This window comes from Trachinotus anak, unplaced genomic scaffold (assembly GCF_046630095.1).
Source record: "Trachinotus anak isolate AG129_WGS33_773 ecotype Australia unplaced genomic scaffold, CSIRO_AGI_Tana_v1 ptg000018l, whole genome shotgun sequence".
NCBI classification, from domain to species: domain Eukaryota; kingdom Metazoa; phylum Chordata; class Actinopteri; order Carangiformes; family Carangidae; genus Trachinotus; species Trachinotus anak.
The window spans coordinates 20,579,155-20,600,187 of NW_027273869.1; the positions used below are offsets into that span (position 1 = coordinate 20,579,155).

The 21,033-nt window shown below is 42.7% G+C and overlaps 1 protein-coding gene across 2 annotated transcripts in view; it reads left to right on the plus strand.

Annotated features, from left to right (window-relative positions):
* kcnd2 (potassium voltage-gated channel, Shal-related subfamily, member 2) overlaps positions 1 to 19,112 on the plus strand; it is a 40,715-nt gene extending 21,603 nt beyond the window's left edge. Inside the window, exons 2-6 of one of the 2 annotated variants that reach the window (XM_071502737.1) lie at positions 10,226 to 10,388; positions 11,257 to 11,355; positions 13,649 to 13,744; positions 14,003 to 14,241; positions 15,271 to 19,112. In XM_071502737.1, the coding sequence (XP_071358838.1) occupies positions 10,226 to 10,388; positions 11,257 to 11,355; positions 13,649 to 13,744; positions 14,003 to 14,241; positions 15,271 to 15,457 (784 nt within the window). In that variant the 3' untranslated portion in view covers positions 15,458 to 19,112. The remainder of the gene's footprint in view (positions 1 to 10,225; positions 10,389 to 11,256; positions 11,356 to 13,648; positions 13,745 to 14,002; positions 14,242 to 15,270) is intronic. The other variant, XM_071502739.1, reaches the window with a different exon arrangement.
* Positions 19,113 to 21,033: the final 1,921 nt, after the last annotated feature.

Consider the following 21,033-nt stretch of genomic DNA (forward strand, 5'->3'; position numbering starts at 1 on the left):
TGGAGCTGTCACAGTAACAAAGACCTCGCTAATCTCCTCGCTCGCTTATAGCCCCATGATGAATCGGAGCGCCGTCATTGGCCGACTTAAGTCCTGATAAATAGCTGAGCTGCTGCGGAGCGTGGAGACGTTAATCTGCTGCAGCTGAGAGCCTCCTTATCTCCACATCTCCTCCTCCTCCTCTTCTTTTTCTTCTCTGGAGTTCAGGCTCATGTCTGACAGAGGTCAGAGGTTGAGTAGAAGAAGAAAAGACTCAGAGATCAAATGTTTTCACTGTGTGACAAGGATGAAGTGGATTTATGAAAACCCAGAGTCTCTAAGAGGTTCAGACCTGAACATGGTTTCTGTTTAGTGAAACGGTCATCGCGGATTTTTTTTACCCGTTGACGTAACATTAAACAATTATTTTAATTAATGTTATTTAATGTTAATTAAACGTTCACCAGGGAGAAGAGGGGACAAAATGTCTCAGTCTCAAACCTCAAACCCTTCGAGGAGTTTTCATGTAGGTTATACAGGTGGAGTGTTGAACTCTGGGAGGTGTTGAGTGGCGGGAACATGATGTGAGCAGTCAGAAGGAAAATATGTGCATTTTTATTTGGACTTCCTGCTCCTGTCCTCTGTCACTGCCTCCTCTTTGGGTTCAGTGAAGATGAGGTCCCTGCTCAGCATAAAGCATCTGCACATACACAGGTGAGACAGCAGCTTTAGGATGTACTCTACAGGAACACAAAGAGAAAAACAACAGTAACGCAACAACAATGTCCTGGTGGTTTACCTGCTGCCAGAGGACGGGTTATTAAAACCTACAGGTTCATGTGGAGAGTCTCAGCTGATCCGACGTCCAGTGTCTTAGATGTTGTTTGATTCTACAGGAAACAGTCATTTGTGACTCTCTCGTCTCTTGTTCTACATGAAGGTCAATAAGAGAAGAAATGTGGGTGTTTATAGAGATGTTCTGAGCTGCTTCATCCACTGATGACAGGTTCTCTGAGGTTCATCATACTAAAGTTTAGAATCATATCATCTGCATAGAGATGAACACGCATAATAAAAAGGTCATAAAATCACCAACAGACATGGTAAAAAGATTTGATTTGCTCTTATGTTTGGATGTGTGGTCCTCAGGGTGGACAAGCCTCTGTCTCTGGGTCTTAAACCCAGGGATCTGGTCTTTGTCCTTCAGATGTAGAGCCTCTGTATCATTGGGTCTTTGCTTCTTTTCCTCTGTTTCTTGTGGTGGTGTTGTTACTGGATCGTGTGTAGAGGTTTAGTGAGGAAACATATATTTTGTGTTCCAGTTGCTTCTCTGTGGGAATATTGGTGTGGTTCAAAGTGTTTGCAGGTCTTTAAGAGACAGAGACAGCGTCCCCATAGAAAACTGAGCATGTCTGGCTGAGTCCACACAGGTGTGTAAACGTCTCGGCACCAAATGAAGAAGCTGAGTCTTCACCTGTGATGATGCTGTACTTGTGACGATGTGAAGAGGTTAAAAAAGTCTCAGAACTGATGCTGGATCAGCTGAGTAACGACAACCCGACACTGACACTGACAGCTGAGGTCTCCTCTGCCTCCTCACCACTCAGAAACCACAACTCCCAGCAGGCCAAGCAATTATCTGATGAAAAAGAGATGAGGCCGTGCCAGCTGATCCTTTATTCACAGTCATGTGGTGATTAAAGCCACAGCTCTGATTCAATTATTCACACACAGACACACACACACACACACACACACACAGACATACACACACACTGAGTGGTTAGAAGGTTTCTTATGTGACTGCAATGTTATGTCTATATATGTGTGTTGTTAGTATTGTGTTAGTGTTATTTGTGTTGCACTGTGTTATATATACAGGTGTAAACATTGTAGTGTGTCTGTACAGGACTGTGGTGCTCAGGAACTCAGGTCTCTGTCCTGTATCTGGTCCTGGTCTTGGTCATGTGACTGCTCTCAGGTCTCACACGTATTAAACATCTTCAGACATTTGACCAGTTGTGAGATGAGAGGAAGCTCTGCAGAATGTTCACCCTGGGACCCAGTGATCAGCTGATTTGTTTGACCCCACACTGTGACATCACTGTGACATCACTGTGATATCACATGTTTGTGATTGGAGGACAAGAATCTGTGTTACTGACAGTGTGTGTGTGTGTGTGTGTGTGTGTGTGTGTGTCTGTACTTGTACTTACTACATAATAAGGACCAAAAAAAATATTTTACTAACAGAGTGAGGACATTTTGGGAAAGTGAGGACATTTTGGCCGGTCCTCACTTTTTGAGACACCTTCAAATCACATGTTGAGGGTTAAGACTTGGTTTTAGAGTTATGGTTAGAATTAGGTTTAGGTTAAGGTTAGGGTCAGTGTGTGTGTGTGTGTGTGTGCGTGTGTGTGTGTGTGTGTGTGTGTGTGTGTGTGTGTGTGTGTGTGTGTGTGTGTGAGTGAGTGAGTGAGTGTGTGAACCCAGGTCATCTTTGTTTGGACCATGAGTCCACAGTAAAAAACAGCGTCTGTGACCACACCCCCCTCTTACAAAAATGATTGATTTTTGGTTGTGACCTGATTGATTGCGGTTGGTTCCAACACTTCCTGTCTGACAGAGAACAGCGTGTGAAACCTCACAGTGTAAATGAATGATTGATCATTAAATGTTCATCTGTGTGCTGATGAACATTATTCTGTACATTTTCAGCTTTATTTGAATTCTTTTCTGGAGACGCTCAATGAGCTGTTTTCAGAAGAACATTGATTTAGCAAAACTCAAATTAGCACAGAAACTGAAAGAGTCATAAATATTTAAACCTCTGGATCGATGATACATTTACTTTGAAAGTTCTCAACCTGGTAAAAAAGTTGTGGATGAAACTTCCTGTGTAGAAACAGAAGCTGCTCTCTCATGAACAATGATGTGATATTAGGTCATGCTGCTGTCGCCACCGTTAACCCCTTACATGCTGTTTGTCTCTTAGATTCAGAACCTGACTGAACTGATTTTTGTGTCTCTGGTTGTTTTCTCTCTGCATCATTGAAAACGAGGCTCGCTTGTCACCGTATCCACCAGAAAATAAATAAAGGTTGCTTCCAACATGTTGTCGTATTTGAACATGAATGTGATAAAACAGAGACTGATGTGCTGCTTTGAAACATCTGGGTGTATCTGGTGAACATCTGGAGCAGCGACCAGTCTAAACAGGAAACAATGACTCAGTTTGTTTCTGAAACTCATGCACACACAGAACTGCTCTCAGACCTGCAGCCATTTATAAAACCAGACACTAATCCATGTTCACACTGAGGCTGATCGATCCGGACCATCGTCCCTACATGATCACCCGCTGATCGATGACATCACAGGTGGAGTCTATTGATCCACTGACCAGAACTGACTCGGACTGAGGGAGCTCAACACCTCCTCTCAAGCTCTGGTCCAAAAACCCCGCCCACCCCGCAGGCCTTTCCCACAATGACATCATCATGACATCATCATTACTGTTTCTGTCTCTATGAGAAACGTTTGTCAGAGTGACCTCTCACCTGTCAAGGTGACCCCCCTCATCTGTCAGAGTGACCTCTCACCAGTTTTGATTCATTGTGTTGTATCAGACTGAGTTTGTGTTGTTCTCACTAAACGTCTACGTGTGTTCACATGTTTACTACCTGGTTACCTGTTACCACCTGTTCATTACCTGTTCATCATCTGGTCATCACCTGGTCGTCACCTGGTTACCACCTGGTTACCACGTGGTCATCACCTGGTCATCACCTGGTTACTACCTGTTCATCGCCTGGTCATCACATGGTCGTCACCTGGTTACCACCTGGTTACCACGTGGTCATCACCTGGTCATCACCTGGTTACTACCTGTTCAACACCTGGTTACCTGGTCATCACCTGGTTACCACCTGTTCAACACCTGGTTACTACCTGGTCATCACCTGTGCACCACCTGGTTACTACCTGGTCATCATCTGGTTACCTGGTCATCATCCTCTTGTGTGTGGAGCGCTGACTTATTTGAACTTTCAGTCTCATCTATAACAGAGACGAGTCAATAAAACCTCACAGTCTGCTTCTATTTGTGGCCACAGATTGTTCACACCTGTGGACTCCACACTGCTGAGGAAGCGGAATAAACACCCTGCGTGTGCGCTCACATGCCATTCCAGGAAGCATTTTCCCGCCTTTAGTGTTGGCAAATGTGTGAGTCGGTATTGTGATGATGGGCTGTAAAAATAAAGCCTGACTTTTCATCAATTACTTTTTTGTTGGCTGCTTCATAATCCTGATGAAAAACTCAAAACATCTTTAGTTGTTTTCTGTTTAAACCAGGTGGAGTGTTTTCAATCGACCAATGAGAACACAGCATTTCAGTTCCACTGATGGTGAATAATAAAACATGAAACAGGACCACAGAGTTCAGAAATGTGTTTCATCATCATCATCATCATCCTCTGTTATGATAAAGTGTGTCGTTCCTGTCTTTACTTTATCAAAGTTAAAAACACAAACTTTCCCCTGAGCCTGTTTCAATATATACACATGTACAATATGAACACATGTGCCTCATGTGCACACACATATTCAGGTGCACACACACCTGCAGCAGATGGGTCTAACCTAACCTGGTCAGAGTTTGAAATGAAAAAAGCTGAAACACTGAGATTTAACAACAGGGGAGAATCTTTTCCTCCGAGCGGCAGAACATTTTTCACGCTCGCTTGAAACAGAAACGTTTTCTGCCAATCAGGAAGTTATTACGACAAACAAGGAGGGAAACGGGTGTGTGAGGGAAAAGATAATGTGATGGATTCTGCACGAGCGAGCTGAAAATGGTTCAGAGGTTTCATCACAGCCTGAAAATGAAAACCTCCAACTGTTCAGTCACATGTTTCCTCTCAGAGAGGTCAGAGTGTTACCTTCCTCCTCCTCTTCCTCCTCCTCCTGCTCCTCCTCTTCCGGCTCCTCCTCTTTCGGCTCCTCCTGCTCCTCCTCTGTTGATCCCTTTAATCCTCCTAAACACTGCACAGTCTCACTGTGGTTGTGTTGACCTCAGTGTGTAAATGTGTTGTACGTTACACAACAGGAGGTTCCTGTTCAAATCACCAGCTTTCATCTTAACAAATGGAAAATGGTGATGATTGTGTGTGTGTGTGTGTAGCACGGGTATCTGTAGCAGAGGGATGAGTAGAAATCCTCGGGGGTGACGAAGTTAATTAAACACGAAGGACACACACGCAGGCTGATGATATATGCATGTGAACACACACACACACACACACACACACACACACACACACACACACTGATTGCATTCCCCTCATCCCACTTCTATATCTGACTACATTAGCATGAGCATGAACACCAGAGAAAAAACTGTTGAGCCTCTTGAAGAAAGAAAGTCCTGATAACAACACACACACACACACACGCACACACACACACACATACTTGTACTTCTATCTTTGTGAGGACACTCATTGACATAATGCATTCCCTAGCCCCTTACCCTAACCTTAACCATCACAACTGAGTGCCTAACCCTAACCCTGACCCTGACCTTAACCTAAACCTAAACCTAATTCTAACCATAACTCTAAAACCAAGTCTTAACCCTCAACATGTGATTTGAAGGTGTCTCAAAAAGTGAGGACCGGCCAAAATGTCCTCACTCTGTTAGTAAAATTCTTTTTTTGGTCCTTACTATGTAGCAAGTAAAAGTACACACACACACACATACACACACATGTTCAGGGTTCTTGTAGGTGGTTCACTGGATCCTTCAGGTACAGGATTCAGGTTTAAATCCAGAGGTCTTGTTATGGGTTTAGTCTGGTCCTGGTCCTGGTTCCGGTGCTGGTCTCTTTTAGTGCTGCAGTGAAGAAGAACCAGATGCTGTTAATTATGAATTTAAGCTGCTCATAACCCTAAGAGTGGACTCCATCAGCCTCTTTGTGTCACCAACATACACACACACATACTGTGCTAATCTATAATGAATGCAGCTTCTCATTAGGCAGGAAGCCTTTTACTCTCATATGTTCCTGAATAGCATATGTATTTCTGTGTGTGTGTGTACATGGTATTTGTTAAGCACTGTGTGTTAATGGTGGAGCAGGCGTTGTTCAGTCTGATCGAAGTATAAATGATTCAGATGCAGTGAACGCAACACAAATTCACTTTATGAAACGTTAAACATGTTGTCAACAAGCAGGAAGTTAATGCTCCCTGCAGGACACACACACACACACACACACACACACACACACACACACACACACACACACACACACACACACACACACGCTCTGTTTCACACCTGGTTGGTTGTTTGCCATTGACCTGTAAAATCCCTGTTTTGTTTCGACTGGCTGTGTGTGTGTGTGTGTGTGTGTGTGTGTGTGGTCTTAATGATGATGATGTTAGCTGCTGTACAAACCATCATTACAGAAGCTCATTAGCTGAGATGTTGGAGGGAACTGTTTCTCTTTATCATTTTTATGTGTGTGTGTGTGTGTGTGTGTGTGTACAGTCAGAGAGAAAAATTATATTGTACTGCAGATCAAAATTTCCACCTTCTCTCTCTCTCTCACACACACACACTGACACACACATGCACACACATGCACGTGCTCATGCATGCACAGGCCTGCACAAAAACGACTGATTAATCACAACGACTGATAAAACACAACAACAACTGATAAAACACAACAGAGATATTATGTCAACAAAATCCAAAAATGATTGAATGTTTGATAATTATGATCAAAACATAATTCAGTGAAAGTGAAAAATAATATAATATTTAATAATTTATTACAATTTTTTGATGCTGATATTTTTGGTGTGTGTTTTTGTTAAAGGACGCACAACAGTTAACAAACTTTTCTTTAGCATCAGCCAAATGTGAAAATCTGTGTCTGTGGAGGAGAGAAGTGCTGATGTCACTATCTGCTGTGTGTTCTGACACACACGGCTCTGAGGTGTGTGTGTGTGTGTGTGTGTGTGTCATTGAACACAGTGATGATGAAGGTGATTCTGAGGAAAGACGAGTTCACCTTTTTCTCTGCAGCAAAGTCCGACTGTAAACATCCTCTTTATTTAACACAAGACGTGGAAATAAAAAATGAATAATATATTATTATTATTATTATTATTATTATTATTGTTATTATTATTATTATGTTGAACCTGGACACAGCATGAGGATCTGAACATCACCTTTAATCTTTCAGGACTAAATTCACCTTTGACCTGAATCAGTTTCTGTTGATCTGAGTCCAGGGGCCACTAAAGTCCTCCACACTCTGAGATGGACTCTCAACCATTGAGGCCACTGTTGTTGATCAGTCGTCTTCAGAGCTGTCAGATCTGAGAGCTGAATCACCTCCAAGATCATCCACAGACCATCGTTGAGCTGGAGCAGCTCTCAGATCAGCTCTGTGGACTGTCTGAAGTGATTATGGTGCTCTTACTCTGGAGGGGCAGAGGAAATCCTCTCAGATCTCTGAATTACTGAGGGGTGAACTGAATAAAACCACAGAAGAAGAGAGTATGAAAATCCTTTGTTTTATGAAAGCAGCAGAGCCAGGAGCTGCAGGTCTGAGTTTCCCAGACTGTGGAGGTCCTGGTCTGGACTGTGATGTATGAAACAGCAGACACATTATTTCTCCACTCACTGTTTATTAGATAGAATTAAAAATGGACTCGGACTGAGCCTTTCTGGCATTTCCTTGATCATCCCATAAATCCAGAGTTAAAGAGCCGTCAGCTGCTGTTTAACCTCCGAGTCTGTCCTGCAGCTGAAATGAAATATAACCCAGCACCTCCTGTCCCTGAGGACAGACGTCTCTGTGAGGACCCAAACGTCAAGGACGACACAGGGGGTGGAGCTCAGACACTGTTTGACTTCTACGTCTCTGGTTTCATGAAATGTCCTGGTCCTGTTTCTGGTCCTCAGAGGATGAACCCTGGTGATTTTGGTTTAGCGCCACCTGCAGGACTGAAGTGTACAGATCACAGTCAGACACTGACAGCAGGGAGGGACAGAGGTCACTGAGGTCACTAACAGCAATAAGTGAAGCTCCTGGTCTCACTCCTGCTCCTCAGAGGATGAACCTCAGGACAAACTACACCTGCAGCTCCCCCTCTGCTCAGAGGAAACACCAGGATGTTTGTAATGAACTCAGTGGGCACATGACTCCAATTAAAATGAGGCTTAATGATTGATTAGAAGGTCCTCATAAATACTTAATCACAATCATGTGTGTGTATGTGTGTGTGTGTGTGTGTGTGTGTGTGTGTATTAATGAGCAGGTAAACACACCAAAAGTCAACACACACACAGAAATATATCCACCTTGATGAAGGACAAAGTCACATTACTTTAACACAGCACACACACTTGTACTCTCAGTGTGTGTGTGTCTGATTTTGTATGCTCGACAGTGGTATTGTGACACACACACACACACACACACACAGACAAGGTCGCAGCCTGTGATTGGCTGCCTCAGAGACGCTGTGTCTGGAGGTTTGAAGGTTTGCAGGAGGAGACAAGGTGATCAGTCACTGACACAAACTTTACCTGAGCTCAAAGACACAGGAGACAGGACACACACACACACACACACAGCTCTGTTAATAACTCTCATGGTAACACATCCACAGTTAAAGCTCCAGATTTACTCTTCTTCTGTGTTTTATCTGAAGTGTTGATCTCCACCAGAAGATATATCTGTGGGTTTAAGAACCAAAAACCATCTCAGTGTAGTTTTACATCTCCTCTCTCAGGTTCTCTCTGGAGCTCTAGTAACAACAGGTCAGTCAACCAATCAGAAGAGAGGATCTGATCCTCTCTTCTGATTGGTTGACTGTTTTCTGAGTGATCCAATAAAAATATAGCAGATTTCAGGTAAACACTCAGAGAAACCAAATCCTGCAAGGTTGGATGGTGGGTCCAGGTGGGCGGGGCTTGGGGTGTGGCTGAGGGCAGCGACTGTTTTGTTGTGACATCACAAAGTTCCAGATATCCTGACGGCTGGTTTTAAGGCTCAGTTTCTGAATACAGGCTGTGTGCATTTCTCTGTGGACTGAGGCTTTGATACTTTCACAGTATTAATATAGAACCTAGACCTGCTTTATAATCACAAACACATGGACATCTACTTTTAGACTGTGTGGAGCTTTAAAAACCTTTAGACTGGATGGAGCTTAAAAATCATATTTCACAGCAACACAGACGTATTAGCAGGTTTATCAGTTCCGAGTTCAGTGGATTTGAATCAGATCACTCTCCATGTCCTCTGAATTCTTTGTCTCCTGTGTTCATCCTCAGTGTTTGAAAAAAGTTTTCTGCAGCTGCTCCTACGTGATGAAGACAGAAACCCTCAAAGACACTGAGCGCTGAGCATGCTGGGAACGCAGGGCCAAGCATCAGATAGAATATCCGCCTGTCCGATAATAATGAATGAGGCGTGGTTTTAAAGGGGGAGGAGGGGGGCTGAGAAGTAGGGCAGGGAGGAGCTCCCGTCTCCAGAGATGCTGCTCAGAGAGGGACTGTGTCAGTGAAAGCAGAGGAAGAGGAAGAGGAGGCTTCATGATGAGGGTGAGGAGCAGCAGAGGAAAGTCTGCAGATCTCTGGCTCCACCATGTGGACTCAGACTGAACTGCAGCTTCACTCAGGAAGAGAAACGCTGCATCAGCTGCACTTTCTGCTGACGGTCTGAAAAAGTCAATCGTGCATTTAGTTTCCACATCGAGTATCTGTCAGCAGCAGGAAGTGAAAACTCATCACTCATAAATAAACATGTGTATTCACAGTTCATCTGCAGCTCAGTGCGGAGGGAGCAGCTCCCAGAGTCACTGGTTCATTCTCTGTGTTTCATTAATGAAAATAATCAGATCAGTGCAAATGTTGAGAGATGGAGGAGTTAGTATTTGATGTTTTAGAGAATCAGGTTGATTTAAATCTCTTTTTTTATGGTTGTTGTCTTGTCTCCTCAAGGTTTTAGGACTGAGAGTAAAAGACATTTTTAAATTATGATTTTAATTATGTTTTTTAATGATCATTATTCATTCTGATGATTTTCTTTTCTAAAGTTGTGCAACTTGTTGACGGAGTGTTGCTAAGCCTGGAGAATAAAGTGTCTACCTGACAGAGGAGCTGTGTGACTGTCAGGTTGGTGGTTTTGAACCTGACTCTGCTCTCTGGTCTCAGATATGGTGACATGGTCCCAAAGACCATCATGGGGAAGATCTTCGGCTCCATCTGCTCTCTAAGTGGCGTGTTGGTCATTGCCCTGCCGGTTCCTGTCATCGTCTCCAACTTCAGCCGGATCTACCACCAGAGCCAGAGAGCCGAGAAGAGGCGAGCGCAGAAGGTGACGACCCTGAACGCACCCTCACCCACAACCTGCTGAACATCAGGTCACAGTTTAGTTTCTAAACATCAGTAGGAAAATCAGAGACTCAGTCTGTTGACACATCAGTCTGTGTTGTTAACCGTTGAATAGCTGACAGATAAACCAGCTGTGAACGCGTTTTATTATTATTGTATATATTATTATGTGATGATCTGCAGGGGAGGACAGTGCTGAAACTCTGTGTTTGTGAGACACTAACAGACATGTCCAGGTCAAACAACGTCACTGCTCACACACTTCCTGCGCCCTTCACTCCGGCACAGATGTTCAGAGTTCATCCAGCAGAGGGCAGCGCAGCATCAGCAGTTTAATGTGGCGCTGACGGACAGTGTCTGAGCAGCTGTGAGGACGGAGGCAGCTCTGGAGAAACCAACCGTCATAGACCACGAAGGAAATGAGACGGTCTGGTCTATGGAGTATTTTCTCTTTGTGTCACCAGCTGTTCCCGCCCATACTGTTGCATCGCAAAGCGTGGCTTCTGTTGCCAAGCAACTTTGACAACACATAATTTCTTTCCCCAGTAACTTTAGGCTTTAAGGTCCTTGGTTTTAACAGCTGTACCATTACTGTTGAACTGAGATGGAGACATTTGTCTTCTAAAACTCAGTGTCCAAAGTCTTTATCCTGAGCACATTTATCATCTTTTTATTGTCCTGTTTGGACACTATGTGAAAAGTCAAGAGTCTTTAAAGGTTGTTTGTTCTCCGTCGTGCTGCAATGTTGCTTTATAATTGCTCTGCTGCTTTACTCAGCTTTTCACAGCTCACACACACACAGACACACAACCAGACAGGCTAAATGGACATTTGTATGTGTTCACAAACAGAAAACCAGGCTTGCAAGAATTCACGCGGTAAAGATTGGAGGGGCTAACGCTTATTTGCAGTACAAACGCACCCGGCTGCTGACTGACCCGGATGAGGAGGTAACCACGGACATGCAGTCGTCGTCGGTGGTGCTGGTGTTCTTCATCCTTTGATTTCCTCTTTCTTTCATGTTTTCTTTTTCCTTGTTGAGCCGTGAGCCAACACGCTGCAGACTGCTGCATGCTGGATGCCTGATGTGAGGGAGGCTGTTTACCTCCTCATGCTGCCTCCTCCACTGCATTCAGGGACGTTTCTCTTCGGTGTCCTTCTCTGTGTCAGTCTGGTTCAACTGGAACATGTTTCCATCACTGAAATTTTTATAAGGACTCAAAAACAAAACCAAAGAAACTGATTTAATCATTTGTCACAAATATCTGACATTAACATCCACTTTAATGTGGTGAAAGACTCTCAGTGGTCCCATTTCTATAGTGAAGACACCAGTTCCTGAATTTATCCAAACCTGAACCAGAATCTGATCAATGGGTCAACAAAGTGTTTGACTTTAACACTGGAGACATCAACCAAAGTTCCTTTAGTCACGACCAACATTTCCCCTGATCCTTAATCAACTGACTCAGAACAAAGAGGTTGTATTTAACTCAAACCACAATCTTTCCCTCATCACAACCAACTACTTTCAGTTTCCTAAACCTCACCAAACCTTGACCATAGAGGAGGCAGGTCAGAGACCCTTTGATGATGTAAATGTGAACCACACCATGAACACGGATACAGGTCCTCAGGTCGTTGGACCGAGATACTGAGTCTGGAGTGTAAAACAGGAAACTGTGACTGTTGAACCGTCTCTAATCTTTACTCCGCTCTGTCTGTGGCTGTGTCACGGACTCACTGTCATCACCATGTCTTTCTTTCATTTGCTCACAGGGACCAGAACTAATTAACCACCCCTTCAACCTTAGTCCATCCCACTAACCCGTCTGTGCATGACCTGGTCCCCAGGTGTGGTCTGACAGTCTCCATCTCACCAACAGGAAACAGATTTGTCTACAAACTCTATCCACCCTCAGCTCCTCTCTTCCTCTTTGCTCTGTCTCTTCTTCTTCTTCTATGTTTTGGTTGGACTTGTGCATTTTGATTTGCCCTCCCATGTGGTCCGGCTGCTGACTGACTGTTCATGGCATCATCACTATGCGCCTTGGATTTCATCACTGTGTGGAGGAATGAGATTGGGCTGAACTGCATGTCAATCAGCCAGAGAGACGGCATGCTGGGGTGAAGAGTCAATGCGACGCAGAGGTGACGATGGAGAGTGGTGGTTCGACAAACTCTGACCTTTATAGGAACAAGTAAAATCTTACTCAGAGTCAGGTGAGAAGAAAGAGTGTAGACAGGTCAGTCAGAGTTTACTACTGTGACCCCAGGACTGCGAACCAGTAAGAAGAGTAGTACGGTGTCACCTCCTGTAGAGTTCCTACGAACGCCAACAGGAGTAAAATTCATTACTTTCTTCAGGGTTTCTGAAGGTGAGCTTCATGACTTCCTTTAAGGATGTTTGGATCTAGATGTACCACTTCTGCTAGGGTGTCCAGGGTGGAGGTGTGTCACTCAAAATTCTCAGGATTAAGGATTCATGACTTCCCAGGGAGTGAGGTGAGTCCCTTTCTTTAGACGTCCTTGGATGGCCCCTAAGGTGAGGTTCAGGGTCATTCAGGGTCCCTCGGAATCAGGTTCATGGTTTCCTTTACTGTCCTTAAGAGAATCCTCAGGAGGGAGACTCATAGCTTCTTGACTAGCATCCAGGTGTGTGACCTCCTTTAGGGTCTGTGTGAGGGTCAGGTGTGTCTCTACCTTGAGTGTCCCCAGGAGTCAGGACTTCTTCAGGGTTCACAGGAGTAACATCTAAGACTGACTTTCTATAGGGATCTCAGGTGTGACAGGTGTCACATTGGCAGAACCTGGAGTTCTTTACCCCATGACCCCAGAGTCCCTGGTCCCTCTGACTGTCCACCTGCGTCACATTTGGTCTGAACCCCTGAGCAACATGGGTACGGTGGCTCTTATGGATCAAATAAGGCTCGAGTCAAAACAAATCAACAAGCAGAAATACAAACACATTCAGGAGCGGCTGTGGTGGCCTGAGTTTAAACCAGTGAGCAACCTGTCATTTTCTGACGAACTCTGAAACAGGAGGGGATTGTGGGCTAAAAAGAAATGGACAGCTGTAAATGTTCTCACAACAATGTTGGCAGAAAGTGGTGAGAACATTGGCCCTATCCAGGTGTGTCGCGGTGGATTGGCCCCTCTTTGTACTGAGGTTCTGTGCAGAATGAAGGCTCATCCAATGGTGGCTCACGATTTGGTCATGTGATTTCTGTTTGTGCCCTCAAGGCATCCAAGGAAGCAGGACAGGCTCTGGTGTGTACTACCAACCCCAACTTTGAGGTGCATCATCATCACCTCCTGAACTGTCTGGAGAAGACGACGGTGAGTTCACACACACACACACACACACACACACACACACTTGGGTAGAGAGGAGGTGTGTTGTGTTTATTTGAGGATTCTTGTTTGATTAGTCTCCATTTCTGTTGTTTCTCTCAGGTACAGACATTTTTAGGGCTCTTTGTTTTTAGGAATCACCAAAGTCGCAAATCCTACAAACAGTGGTTTTGATGTGATAAAGATTTCATATTAATTAAATGCCAGACTTTAAACCTGTAACACCTCACTGCTGTTCCTCAGAACCACGAGTTTGTGGATGAGAAGACGTACGAGGCGAGCTGCAGGGAGGTGACTCTGGTGAAACAGGTTTCTCGTTCTTCCTCCATCTCCTCCTCCTCACCTCACGGCTTCACCTCCTGCTGCTCCCGCAGGAAGAGGAAGACCTTCAATGTCCCAAACTCCAACATGTCTGTGGGTCTGCAGGGAAGCGTCCAGGAGCTGAGCACCATCCAGATCAGAGAAAGACCACTGACCAACAGGTAGGAAACTATTATTACTGAGGACAGTGTGAAGGTCTTTGAAGGGTTTGACAGGATCTGTAAGAAGGTTTCAAAGATATTTAGGAAGGTTTCCTAAATATTCCCAGCGAAGGTTGTGGAGATCCCAGAAGTCAGTGATAATATATTGACCTTGTGTTTCCTTCCAAACCTTCTTTACTTAATCTTAATATCTGAATGTAATCTGTTAAATCTGAGGTTTAAAAAAGTCATTTTCCTTTTATAGAAGAACAGAGCAGCAGACAGTTTGCTTTAACCCAACATAACTTCACTTATAAATATACTGAATGAGGTTATAAACACTGACAGTATGAGCCACACACACACACACACACACACACACACACACTGTATATAAACACTTGGCACCAGGGATCATGTGACAGTGTATTCCCATGTAGAGTAACAGAGCAGGAATCCAGAATATGTCCAGCTGTGGGAGGTCTGAGAGCTCTGGGAACTTTCTCCTAAACATGGACAGCTGGGAGACCAGCTCCTCTGTGACTCACAGTATCACCATCATCATCATCATCATCATCATCATCATCATCATCATCGCTACTGACACCACTTTACATCTTCAGTCTCACAACATTCAGCATCTTGATGGTCACTGACTTAATGTGTGAACATGATTCCCAGAGGTTGAGAACATGGACATGGACTCAGTGTCCAGCAGCAACAGGAGACAGACGTCTGCCTCTCTCATTATAAATAGCACCTTCACTTTAACAGTATCATGCTGCTGCACTGCTGCCTGTTGGCTGAACGGCACCAATGTCTGCAGGAACACTGTGTGTTGAATCAGATTATATAGAATCAGTCTGGGTTTGGAGTCCGCTCTGCTGTAGATGCTGTGATTAGTCATCTCATTAGTCTCTTTGTCTATAAGACCACATTTGAGACACTCAGGCTGTTTAAAGTCCTGGTCTGGTTCGGGTCGGGTCCTGAGGGACTGATGTTCATAAGTGGTGTGTGACTCATACATCACTGCTTCCTCTCTCTCTGTAGTCGTTCCAGTCGATCCAGTCTGAACGCCAAATTCGAGGAGACGGTTCCTCTGAACTGTGACCAGCCATACATCACCTCCGCTGTCATCAGCATGCCCACGCCACCTGGCACTACGCCCGAAGGTGACGAATCAGCCAGCTCCACCGACTACTCCCAGACCAACATCGTCCGTGTGTCGGCGCTCTAGATAAGACCAACTCCCTCCAACGCATTAACACAAGCCAATCAGCAGGAGGACAACAGGGGCTCAGGGTCAGAGGTCGACAGGCCCATCACCACAACAGACTCAGGCAGCGCAGTTTGGTGTCTACGCTGGAGGAGACGGGTTAGCTCAAAGTGTTCTCCACTCCACCTGTTGTGGAGGAAGACGTGAACCAAACACTCAGCTGACGTCTCCATGGACTGCAAAGGTCTCTGCATTATCTTTTCCTCCAGCAGTGAAACGTCAGAGAGGAGACGGAGGCGGCTGATAATTAATCTCTTTATGAGACAGAATGAAGACGTTATAATTGATGTTTTTCCTGTTTGTCAAATTTTCTGTCTTAAAACAAAGAAAGCTGATGCTAACATAGACTGTTCACCATCTTACCAGAGGCAGATGAGAAAATGGATTAGTTTCACAGATGTTTAGCCTAGCACGGCACAAAGACTGAGTGCAGGGGGAAACTGCTAGCCTAGCTTTGGCCAAAGTGAAAAAACATTAATCCTCCAACAACTCCGAAGCTGTTTGAGTTCATGTTTTTAGTTAACCAGCTCATCACCTGTAAATTCAAGAGTTAGCTGGGCTGAGTCGACTGTTGCTTATCTCAAAACATTAAAGAGTGTCAGCAGTAGTTAGTGCACTTACAAATGACCTCTGATCAAAGACATAATTACAACTTTATCATCACATAAGATGACATGTTGTTAAAGGTGCTATCTGTGAGTTTTCTCTGCCACAGAACATGGGGGTGTGGTATTATGAGACAGGACAGAATGGAGCTAGCTGGTTAGCATGCTAACTTCAGTGGAGGAAAAGAGGTGAGAGAAATAGAAGCAAAACAAGAGTAAATATATGGTGTTTGTTTCCAAATCTGGAGACAGATGTTGGTTAGTAGAGGTTTGATACTGAACTCGTTTCTTTTAGACAAGTAAGTTAACAGCTGCTGATGTTAACGTTAACGCTAACGTTACCTATGCAGTGATAGCAAAAACGTACATTTACCACCTTTAAGTCCTTGGTGTCCCTGTTTGGTGGAGGAGTTGGAGTCTTCCAGAGCTAACTGCACCTAAAACAACAGTTTCTCATTTTCTATGTCTACCTGTGTGAAATAAACAGGACAGAACAGGTATCTATCTACTATCTAAGTAAGATAGTGTTGAAATTGTTGGGACATACTTTTCTTCTCATGACATAAACTTTTGCTCGGCCAGCCTAGAGGTTTTCCACCTTCTCATGTGTCTCTGGGAATATTAGCCCTGATTCAGACCAGTGTGGACGGTCCTCTCATGGAAACCGTTTCACAGGTGTTTCAGTCACTCAGGTGTTCATAAAAATAGGAACTCACCATGTGGTTGGAATCGGTTATAGAGATGAAAAAAACAATGATGCTATATTACAGCACTACTAATGGTTCATATGGAACCTCGTTTATTTATAATTACATTTTGGTTTTGTGACTTTCAACCTGACTGACATTGGACTTATCCTGTAGCACACTTCACGAGCTGTTGAGTGACTGAAATGACCAGACTCAGACTTTATCAGATTGTACCTGGTGGCCTCAACACTCCAGACGTTCCTAGATGATGATTAATGTGAACATTTTCATATTTTCTTGTGATCATGTTCCCTCAACCTGAGAAATACGGATGTTAAAATGAACCCGCAGCAGCAGCAGCTTGTATCTTCAGGTGGAATTTCATGGTCCCCCACATGTTTGGTGTGGGATGATAAATGTTTGCTCAGAGCAAAAACACCATTTAAACCCAACATTTACACTGTTTCTGTAACATCTCTCAGTGTCAGGTTATTAGGAAAAGTTTGTGCTGCTGTTGAACTACTGTATATTACAATATACAAAGAGCTGTGTCTGTTATTTAGCCTGGCCTTTAAAAAGAAAACATTATCACCTTCATGAAGGAGGATTTATAGCAGGAATGTTGTATTAGAGTGTATTAGATCTAGCTAGGTGTTCCTAATAAACTGGCAACTGAGTATATTATATTATTATAAAATTATACATTTAATTTTTAATTATATTCAATCCTTCAAAAGTGTGGCTTTAAAAGACATGAAGCTAACTGACTACGAAAATTTAAAATTTGTTTTGAAAGGACTTGAACTATTTTCTGGTTTTTATTTATATTTATTTACTTAATTTCATTTAAAATGTGATATTTTATTTACATTTTATCATTATCTTATTTCTGTTTACTATTAATTTTTAATTGTTATTTATTTTTGATATTTATTGACACACTTGATTCATAATTTCTTGTTCATTTGTTTGTGTTTGTGTATTTCTTCATGTATTGTTTTAATTTGACCTTTTATGTTATTTCTGGACATGTGACTGAATCACAGAGTGACTGTCAGAGTGTTGAGGTCAGTCCATGACCGAGACATCATGAGTTCTGGATCTGGGCGACGTAACATGGTGAACAAATGTTCTTCCCAAAATGATTTAAAGGAGGAGGTTTCGTACTCGCGCCTCCATGTGGTTGATGAGACGATGAAAAGCTTCCAGCATGTTCAGTATCTGTGTGTATTTGAGTGCATGGACGGGTGTGTTTTTCTCTGCATGCAGATCAGATCGAATGTGTGTGACCCTCCTGCTGCGATACGGACGGTCCGGTCTGGTCCTGACTGTGTATATATCGGTTTTCTACCTGACCTTTCTGTCAGGGCCGACTGCCTTCCTCTCTGCTGTACAGACACATGAACACATCTGAATGTTGATGTCAATTTGTGATAAGAAAAATCTTTCTCTCTTTGTACTGAAGCTGATGTTTATCTTCGTTGTCTTGCTTGCTGGTTTATTTAAGGCACATGTTGCCTAATGTTGTTTTTCTTTGACAGAAGTGGTTTCAGGGAGAACACTGTACTGCGCTGACAGCTGCAGCCACTATTTAAATATCTATGCTAATGAGGGCTAATGAATGACCCCCTTCAAACACAACATGTCCCGTCACTATTGTTCAGTGTGAGAGGAGCAGGAGCTACGCTGTTAGCAGCTTCTTATTCTTTCGATTTTAAAGTATCAACATTTACTTTGTGAGTCAAGTTAAACGAGTATCTAAACTAGTATTTTAATAGTTAGCAAGGACGCTGTCTTTTTACTAATCAAGAAGACTAAAGAGTCTGAGTGTACCCATAATCCTCCAGCACCGCACGCTGTACCCAGACATCAGTCATGACCTGATCATATTGATCAAATTCTAGCATAGTAAATTATTGTCTGCAGTCCTTCAGTTATTTATATAAAATATCACATTCATATCATAATTACAGGATCTTTGGGCCTTCAAAGCTGAGCAACAACTTTTACTGTCAGCATGTGAAAAAAACGTTAGCTAACGTTAGCTAACATTAGCTAACTTTAGCTAACTTTAGCTACATATCATTAGCTCAGCTGTTATAGGTCAGAATGACAACTTTAGCAGGATTAATTTAGATCATATCTGATGTCTTCAAGTTTATCAGAGATGATTAACCAGCAGTTTGTCATGATGGCCATAAAAAAGTAAAGTAATAATTACTTTCTTAGCTTTTAAGGAGGCCCAAGCTAATGTGAATCTGACTGTGAATGATGAAAAGCGTCTCTGGTGGAAATGAACATAATAAAGAGTCACAGTCTGCTCTCACTACAGACTGTGTAGATCAATCTGTTAGCTTTATTGGTGTTTGTAGTGTATTTTTAACGCTAGCTGTTTCCTCCTGCATTCAGTCTTTAAGCTATGCTAGGCTAACACAAAAATCTCATTGAATAAAAGTGTCTGTTAAGGTCTTCATTTTGTTTCCTGTGGAGGCCCCAAAGTCCCAAAATATAAAATTTTATCTTTTATATGTTTTATTATTATTATTATTATTGTTATTATTATTAATAATAATAATAATTATTATTATTATTGTTGTTGTTGTTGTTGTTATTATTATTATGTCTTTTTTTAAGATATCTGTGTTATGTAATTAAATTGATGTGATTCATTGACTAGATTTCAGTGTGAAACAGGTCCTAACGACACAATGAAATCAGAATCAGAATCAGAATCAGAATCAGGTTTATTGCCAAGTATGTTTTCACGTACAAGGAATTTGTTCTGGTGAATGGTGCAGAGCGCACCAAAACACCGAGGCAGCCATCTGCGGCGCCATTTAAAAAGGAGGAATGGGGAAAAACAAGTGGAGAGGAGAGGAGAAAAAATAACAGAACCCAAACTATACTCCTGTACTATAAGTATTTTGGGTTGAGTGTTTTTGTCAACTGACAAATGGGAAAACTGAATATTTGTAATTTTTGGTGTGAAGTGTGTAGATTCAAAGCTGTTGGATATTATTTCTCAGAAACATCAGTATCTGCCCCACATGGCCAAACCCAGGTCACAGTGAACCATGTCACCGGTGAAGGTCTGAAGATGTACTGAATCCATTGTGATACGAGGACGGCGTACCTGTTCTTAACTCTGAAAACCTTCTTCCTGTTCGTTCTCTGGTGGATTTTAATGATCTGATTTTTTCCAGATTAACCTCATGCACGTTTCTACGCCACTGCAGGATTAAAGAAAGAAAAGAGCACAGCAGATCACGTTCAGATGATGTGGATTTCATTTTCTGCTTTGTCTGCCATCGGAGCATCAACTGTTGTCACGAACTGAAATCAGTTCAGCACTGATGCAGTCATGTTTAAAATGTTTTCATGGCTGATGTTTTATCTCTCAGTGCTGGAATTTCATCTGGAACATAATAAAAAGCAGATTGATGCCTTTGTTTTTTTTTAAACAATAAAAGTTCAAATTTTTTGATTGAAGATGCAAATGGCCAACCCTGCTCGCTGTCCCCAACCAACCCCCATCTCCTATCACTGCTCCACAGTAATGATACATATGCAACCAAATACTCTTTCATTTTTCTGTTGTAGTTTTGTAAAGACACCCTGTGCTTGGGAAAGTGGGGGGGGGGGTCATAGGGTAAACCTAGATCTGTAGAAACATATTTTTGAGGATCATAATGTTCATTTTTGGTTGTAAAAGAAAGAAAGAAGGATTGTTATGATTACTGTTGCTAATGCACATGTGCTGTAATTGTTCTTTGGTGTAGTAAACCATTTTTTATGTTTTAATAATTTTCATAAGAAGTTGTAGTGTCCTAAGTTCAGGTGACATTCCCCGTGGTGTTTTTCAAAAGCGTTCCTGGTGCATGCGGTTGGACCTGTCGTCCTGAAGGAGGAGGTGATGTAAAAGGATTTACCTGTAAATTGAATACATTTTAGGATGGTTATGATCATTATTACTTTTGATTTGTTACAGCTTGTGTTATATTGATAAAAATATGAACTATTTAGGATAATATTAAAAAAGAGTCAATAGAATAAAAACATTGTTAGAACAGTCAAAGACGTCTGGGTGTCTCTTTCATTCAGATCACACAGTCAACAGATACAGTCAGATACGTTACACATTTACTTCTCTGAGGTAAATTCATAACTCTGAAATATTTTACTTTGAAAACCAGAAGTGGATTTCTTTGTTTTCTCCTGATTTTAATGTATTTATTTTGAAACC